At 42.5% G+C, this 8530-nt stretch overlaps 1 protein-coding gene across 8 annotated transcripts in view; it reads right to left on the bottom strand.

The window, feature by feature from the left end:
* Positions 1 to 5277, bottom strand: part of dmxl2 (Dmx-like 2) — an 82057-nt gene extending 76780 nt beyond the window's left edge. For all 8 annotated transcript variants that reach the window (XM_060924255.1, XM_060924252.1, XM_060924251.1 and 5 more), the window contains exon 1: positions 4811 to 5277. In XM_060924255.1, the coding sequence (XP_060780238.1) occupies positions 4811 to 4897 (87 nt within the window). In that variant the 5' untranslated portion in view covers positions 4898 to 5277. The remainder of the gene's footprint in view (positions 1 to 4810) is intronic.
* Between the last annotated feature and the right edge of the window lie 3253 nt (positions 5278 to 8530).

Below are 8530 nucleotides of genomic sequence, written 5' to 3' on the forward strand. Positions count from 1 at the left end.
GAGATACAGAACACAGTCATGAGAGCAGACCCGTGGATAAACAAAAAAAAAAAGTGCTCAGGATCATGGCTGAGGATAAATACCCACTCAGTCTTTTTAAAATGGCTCCATAAGACCTACACCCAACTCTCAAAAGCCCCAGGCCGTGCTCTCAAAAGCCCCGGGCCCTCCACTGGACAATCCAGAGCACTGTGTTTGGAGAATGAGGTGGTTTCTGTCATAAGGATGATAAGGCACTATATTCTTCTTCTCCTGTATTTCTTAGAACACTTCCCCTGTTCTAGATCGACGTCTCAAAACTGTTCTAGAACACAGTTTAGCATACTTTTAATGTTCCAGCACAATCATCCAGAATTCTGCTCTAGAATGCTGATGAAATGTTTTTGAATACTCTCCATGTTCCATTCATTCATTCCAAATTCAAAGTTTTCACATACTAGTGAAATATATTAGAATTTTCTAGAACAATAATTTAAAATCTCGTTCTAGAACACTGCTGAAATGTTTCAGGACACTTTCTGAGTGCTGGAAGGAGGTTTCAAAAATTCTGTTCTAGGATAATGACGAAATTTAAGAATTCCTTGATCTGGAACTCTGTTCTAGAAGGCTGGTGAAAAACGAATACTTTCAGTCATCTAGAACGATCATTTAGAATCTTGTTCTAGAATACTGGTGAAACGTTTCCAGATGTTTTTCCAAGTTCCAGAGCAATGATTCAGAATACTTTCAGGGTAATTCTCATATCTGAGCAAAGTAGTTCAGAATTTCATTCTAGAACACTGATGCATGCACACTTTCCATATTCTAGAACAGCAGTTCAGAATTCTGATCAAGAACACTGGTGAAGCATTTCAGAATCTGCTTAATGTTTAGAAGAATAGTTTAGAGTTTTGGCGAAACGATTCTGAACACTTTCCATGTTACACAGCAATCATTCAGAATTCTGCTTTAGAACCTGAGTGAAACATCTGACATTCAGAGGTGTTGGTGTTCTAGCATGACCGTAGAGAATTCCGCTTTATAACTGTGACAAAGTTCTGTTATAGAGCCCACAGTTAGACATTACATTACAGGCATTTAGCAGATGTTCTTATCCAGAGTGACACACAAGAGTTGGGAATTAGGTGCTTGCTCAAGGGCACTTCAACCATTCCTGCTGGTACAGGGAATCGAACCAGAAACCTTTTGGTCCTAAAGCTGCTTTTCTAACCATTAGGCCATGGCTTCCCATAGAGCTCTCAACACAAGTCCTATGTCGAACATCAGGACCAGACTGAGTGGATCTCAGCGTGGACATATCCCAAATCACACTGCGTAGTTCTCATAGGTCTGGGTCACTAGACAGGTTCTTCAGAGCAGCGGTTCTCAATCCTAGAGCCCTCCTCCCCTGTCCTGAATTTCTTCCATCTATCGTTGTTCCAAACACACCTGAGTGTTAGTGTGATTAGCATGCTCTTGATTAGAATCAGGCGTGTTCAGTTAAACAAAAGTGCTGAGGAGTTGAGTCAGGTAGGTGGAGCAGGAGAAGATGGAAAACATGCAGAGCAGCGGGGCTCAGGAGCAGGACCGAGAATCAGCGCTTTAGAACGAATGAGACAGACACGTCTGGGAGAGAACACACACAGAGTGGAAACGAGAAGTTACTGATTCAGTTTTTCCCACAGACAAAAGCGGCCGTATTTGGGCAGGTGTGTGTGTGTGTGAGAGAGAGACGACACAGAGGACGTCTGATTATAGCTTTATACAATTACACTGACAAATCTGCTATGCAAGGTTAAATATAATTAATGATTAGATTAATCAAACAGGACAATTAATTACAGCTCAGAACTGAACAATAACATTTATCAGTGTGTGACATGGTGTGTGTGTGTGTGGAAATAAGCATTCCTGGCACCAAGCCATTCTGTAACTGCGGAATATTTCTCACTGTGCAATATACGACTCTCACTTCCTCTTTCTACAGCCACAAATCTGTGCCGCACTCATCACGGGCCCTTATTACACAGGGCAATTAGTTAACAGCAGCGAGTCATCGGTTCATATGGGAGGTAGGGAGCTGGATACACGCACGTATATACTCACCCACCGGCCACTTTATTAGGTACACGTGTTCAATTAACACAAATATCTAAATCAGCCAAATCACACAACAGCAACTCAATGCATTTAGGCATGTCGACATGGTCAGGACAACCTGCTGAAGTTCAAACCAAGCATCAGAATGAGGAAGAAGTGATTTAACTGACTTTGAACGTGGCATGGTTGTTGGTTCCAGCCAGGCTGGTCTGAGTATTTCAGAACTACTGGTATTTTCACACACAGCCAACTCTAGGGTTTACAGAGAATGGTCTGAAAAAGAGAAAATATCCGGTGAGCGTTGGTTCTGTGGGTGAAAATGCCTTGTCGATGCCTGAAGTCATGATTTTCGAGATGATAGAAAGGCAACAGTAACTCAAAACCACTCATTACAAGGTATTACAAGGTATACAGAAGACCATCTCTGAACGTACAACACATCGAACCTTGAAGCAGATGGACTACAGCAGCAGAAGACCACACCGGGTGCCAATCCTGTCAGCTCAGGACAGGAAACTGAGGATACAATTCGCATGGGCTCACCAAAATTGGACAACAGAAGACTGGAAAAACATTGCGTGGTCTCGATCGAGGAGTCTCGATTTCTGGTCAGAATTTGGCATAAACAACGTGAAAGCATGGATCCATCCTGCACTGTATCAACAGTTCAGGCTGCTGGTGGTGGTGGTGTAATGGCGTGATACTTTCTTGGCACACTTTGGGCCCCTTACTACTAAATGAGCATCATTTAAACACCACAGTGTACCTGAGCATTGTCACCAAACATGAGGGGACTTATAAAGGGAGACAGATCCCATATAGCTACCTACTGGATATATAGTGCACTACAGAGGGTATAAAAACCAATACTTACTCCCTAGATAGGCAGCTGAATCCTAAGTGACTTTATAGTGCACTATATAGGGATTATTTCATCCCCTATACAGTGTGCCCTTCCAGAGAGATTGGGAATTCCAAATTGCTCCCTACTTTCATTTAGTGCAGAAGTCATGAAAAGCCTATTTAGTGCACTTGTATAAACTAAACAGACTCTGAAATGCTTGTCCAGTGGAAACATAGTGCACTATATAGGGTTTAACACCCAAGTAGTGCACATAGAAAGGGAGTTGAATAGTGTAGTGGAAGAACCCTTTATTTCATTCCCTATGTACAGTAGTGCACATACACAGGGACCAGTCATGGACTTTGAGATAAATCTTTAATACAACAATTACTTTTTTTTTTTTTTTTTAAAACAATGTCCACTTTCCCTCATTACACAGAAGTGTGCACTCCTGAAGTCCACTCTAATGCTGACTCGTCCCCTCATCTGATGATCTAGGGCACTTCACTGGAGCTGAAGAAGCAGCATTAAGATAACAGGCTGCTTTCCAAACAAAAAGTGTGTTCCAAAAAGAAATCAGAACGGAGTCACGGCGTCCTGGTTGATGGAGGTGAGAACAAAGACACTTCCGCACTCGTTTTCCCTTTTAGATCTCGCAAACATCTTGCACAAGGTGGCAAAACAGAAATAAACTTCAGACCTGAGACATGCCAGCACACACCAACTGGAAGTGTTAAGGCACGAATGTCATTCTGAACATCATACCAGGATTATATGTTGACGCATAAATGTCATTGTTGTCACTCTAATGAAGCAAACGTCAGGAGACATCTCTGAAGATTCTCAGTCATCCAGGTCATAGTAAACTGTGGGTCGTACAAGAGAGCAACTGGACTTGCTTGAAGACGTTTCACCTCTCATCCGAAAGGCTTCTTCAGTTCTGTCTGACTGGTAGGGAGTATCAGGTATTTATGAAAACATCCATGAGAGGATAAATACCTGATGCTCCCTACCAGGCAGACAGAACTGAAGAAGCCTTTCGGATGAGAGGCGAAACGTCTTCAAGAATCTTCAAGCAAGTCCAGTTGCTCTCTTTTACCACCCACAGTCAGGAGACATCATTCTGAACCACTAATCATCATTATACTGAACATAACAGGTGACACACAGGTGTCGCTCTCTCTCAACACACAGACTAGCTGGATGTCATTCTGAACACTAACACTATCACACTCTGTGAAGACATGACAGGTCTTTATATAAAAAAAAGTCATTGCGGACACCGAAACGTCACGGCATACTGAACATATGAGGCTCTCATTGTGGATACTGTGTCAAAGATCATCCTGAACACTAATACATGTTCTGCACATGCATGACATGTCATTATAACTGGCATCACTGTGCACACCCAAATGTCATGCTGACATGGAGATAAATACACAGTTATCTCTGATTGCATAATCTAGCCAGTTCTCATTCTGACTCTTCACTAAACCGTCAGTCAGTACATGACATGGCACGACTTTAGAAAGACACCCAGGCTTCACGGTGAACACACACACACACCCCTTCCGGAACATGGAGGAAAAGCGAGCTGGATGTCATTCCGAACGCCGCTCGCGCTCGCTTGAGTTGCACCAAATGTCATTCTGTACGCAGTGACGTCATACCGCGCGCCCAACGCCCCGCTGAACACAGAGGAGGGTTTCTCACTGCAGAGATCATTATGAGCGCGCGCGCACCTGATCTGCTGGCGGTGTCACACTGATCCTACAATAGCTAGCGAACCTGCTAGTCACGCCAGCGCTCCTAACTAGCTTAGCATGCAGAGCAGAGTGATGTGTTAGCATGAGCGCTACTGTACAGCCCCGCAGGTTCACCTACCGTGAACGGGACATCATTCACACTCCCCACCGAATAGCAGCAGTCTCCCGGGTTCACGGCTCCCGTCAGCACCTGGTGGAGATGCATCGCTGCTCCTCCGCGGCTGTCTGTCTGCGAGGGTTGACGATTATTTTAATAATTCACAGCGATGAAAACAACACCGAGCCGCCGCTTCACTGTCTCCATCTATTAGCTAACCGGGAATCCCATCCGCCTCCCTCTCTCTCTCTCTCTCTCTCTCTCGGGTGCGCGCTTGGCCTCTTTCTGTGGGGAGGAAAAATAAAACTCTCAATATCCTCTCCGACACCAAACATGGACCCAACCTGGTTTCCTCCCGATATTGTTGTTTTAATAATTAAACCGCCACTACTGTGTGTTTTTTCCGCGTCGTTATCATTTAGCTAAGAAGCTAACTCCAGCTTCACACCGCCGCACTGACAACCTCCGCAGCTGCCGCGCGCGCTCACACACACTCACAGCACTGCGAGCCAGAGCGCGACAACCGCGCATGCGCAGAGATCCTGAACTGACCATAAATAAATCAAACAAACAAAAACCCGGCGTTTATGAATCCTTTTTTTTATTTATTTGTCACGCGATACTATTCCAAGAACAAACTCGATAATAACACGCATTTATTCAGTTTAACATATTGATGCTTCGAATGCGATAAATAATTTTGTTCTTTAAAAACAAACAAACAAACAGCCATAGGGAAGGCGGGGCGATGGAATCCGTGCCGCTGTGACGTCAGCAGGCTCGCGCGCAGTGGGAAAGGTCTGTGTGAGGTAAATGTGGTCAGTGTGCTGATTAGATTTAATCAATGAGGAATCTGGAGAACTAAACACAACAGACTGGCCGAATAAAACCACCGTGTGACTGGGTTTCCACTTATTTATCATTTAAATATTGTTTGTTCTACATCCATAAAGGGAATCCCCGATTATGTGTGGGTTTATTTTTGTATTTTTACTTCAAAATGGCTTCCTTCTCACTCTGAAGGGAACAGAAGTGTGATTGTCAGTTATGGATATGGGTCACTACATCATTCTGTCACATGACCATCACAAACACTGTTTAATACATTTTACCAGAACAGGACATTACTGAATAAATGTCTCAGATTGATGTTTAAACAAAAAGCAGGACAAAATGAACAGATAGGACAGGAAGAGGGGAAGAATCCACAAAACAACGTTAAAAGAATAAGATTACAGTCAAAGTAAAAAAAAAAGTTTGCAAACCCCTTGGAATTTTCTATATTTATGTCTAATTCCCATATAAAACATGGTCATATCTTCATGTAAGTCACAATAATGAACAAAACAGTCTCCTATAACTAAAGATACACAGATTTTCAAAGAATGTTTGACCATATTGAAGAAATCATTCAAACTGTGAAACTGAAAGTTGGAAAAAGTCAGTGAACCCTAAGCTAATGGCTTTTTAAAAAGCTCATTGCAGTCAGAATTTAGCACACCTGGGTTCCATTTAATGAAACGAGTTCAGAGGTGTGGCCTAGAATTACTCTGATTGATAAAAAACCCTGAAAAGTCTGAGTTTGAACTTTTGACAAGAAGCATATCCAGATGGGAATCATGCCTCACACAAAAGAGCTATCTGAAGACCCAAGATCAAGAATTGTTAACTTACATAAGGCTGGAAAGGGTTACAAAGTCATCTCAAAGATTTTAGGTATTCATCAGTCTACGGTCAGGCAAGTTGTCTATAAATGGAGACGATTAGGTATTGTGGCTACTTTGCCTAGAAGTGGGCGCCCAGCCAAGATGACCCCAAGAGCACAATGCAAAATCATTAATGAAGTAAAGAAGAACCCTAGAGTGACAGTGAAAGACTTGAAGATGTCATTAGAACTGGCTAACATCTCTATTCATGATTCAACAATATGCAAAACATTGAACAAGAAAGGAGTCCGTGGCAGGACACCAAGAAGGAAGCCACTGCTGTCAAAAAAGAACATTGCTGCATGCCTGAATTTTGCAAAAGAGCACTTGGACACTCCACAATGGTACTGGGAAAATGTTTTGTGGCGTGATGAAACCAAAATTGAACTATTTGGGAGGAACAAGCAGAACTCCATTTGGCGTAAAAAGGGAACTGCATATCAACATCCAAGACCTGTACCTGTCCAGAGTCAGGAAACGGGCGGGTAACATCTCTGCAGACCCATCACACCCTGGTCATAAATTACTTAAACTTCTCCCCTCTGGGAGACGCTACAGAACACTGTACGCAAAAACAACCAGACACAAGAACAGTTTTTTCCCTCAGGCTGTCTCTGTGATGAAGAGCTAAAACCGGACTCAAATATCAGTAACATCAACTGTGAAATATCTGCACACTCATACCGCCATTCTGTGCACACTGTATGTTTATATTTACTAAGTCATCCTTGGACTATGCTGTCTATACATATTTACCCTTCTACATGTACATAGCTTTTTGCTTTTTGTCTACGCATTTTATCTGTTTGTACTAAGAGAGCTAAGTGAAACCGGAGTCAAATTCCTCGTGTGTGTTCACATATCTGGCAAATAAAGTTGTTTATTATTATTGTTGTTATTATTATTATTATTATTATTATTAACATCAAAACATCATCCCTACAGTAAAGTATGGTGGAGGGAACATCATGATTTGGGCCTGCTTTGCTGCGTCAGGGCCTGGAGAGCTTGCCATCATTGAGGGGAAAATGAATTCCCAAATGTGTCTACAAATTCTCCAGGATAATGTGAGGGTGTCTGTCAACTGAAGCTCAGAAGAGGCTGGGTGATGCAACAGCACAATGACCCCAAACATCACAGCAAATCCACAGCACAATGGTTTCAGAAGAACAAAATCCGCCTTTTGGAGTGGCCTAGTCAGAGCCCAGATCTCAATCCGATTGAGATGCTGTGGAATGACTTGAAGACAGCCATACACAGAAGACAACCCAAAAATATGGAAGAGTTAACGCAGTTTTGCAGGGAAGAATGGGCTAAAATTCCCCCTGTACGATGTGCAGGTCTGATCTGCAGTTACAGGAAGCGCCTGGTTGAGGTCATTGCTGCCAAAGGAGGGTCAACCAGTTATTAAATCCAAAGGTTCACTTACTTTTTCCACCACTACTGTGAATGTTGAATGCATTTCTATAATAGTCATGAAAAAGTAGAATATTTTGTGTGTTATTGGCTTAAGCTCATTGTTTATATTAGTACCTGTGACTTGGATGAAGATCAGATCACTTTTTATTCCCAATTCATGCAGAAAACCAGATAATTCCAAAGGGTTCACATACTTTTTACTCTGACTGTATCTAGTTACACATTACATACCAGACACCCTAAACCATGGGAAGCCATGGCCGAATGGTATAGCAGCTTTGGGACCAAAAGGTTGCTGGTTCAAGTCCCTGAATCAGCAGGACTGGCTGAAGTGCCCTTGAGCAAGACACCTAACCCCGAACTGCTCCCCAGGTTGCTCTGGATATGTTGTACGTCACTCTGGATAAGAGCGTCTGTTAAATACATGTAATATAATGTAAACCCATATACCTGACCTATCCATCTAGCTGCCTGCTTGTCTCTAGGAGTTAGGAAAGGAAATGCTGTATTTTAAAATGTAAGGTATACAGGGGTGGCGAATTCTTGACCGATTGTATTTTGTTACAATACTTAAATATTACTTTTGCATATTTAGCTACTTCAGTATTACTGAAAC

The sequence above is a fragment of the Neoarius graeffei genome, chromosome 6, assembly GCF_027579695.1.
Source record: "Neoarius graeffei isolate fNeoGra1 chromosome 6, fNeoGra1.pri, whole genome shotgun sequence".
Lineage (NCBI taxonomy): Eukaryota > Metazoa > Chordata > Actinopteri > Siluriformes > Ariidae > Neoarius > Neoarius graeffei.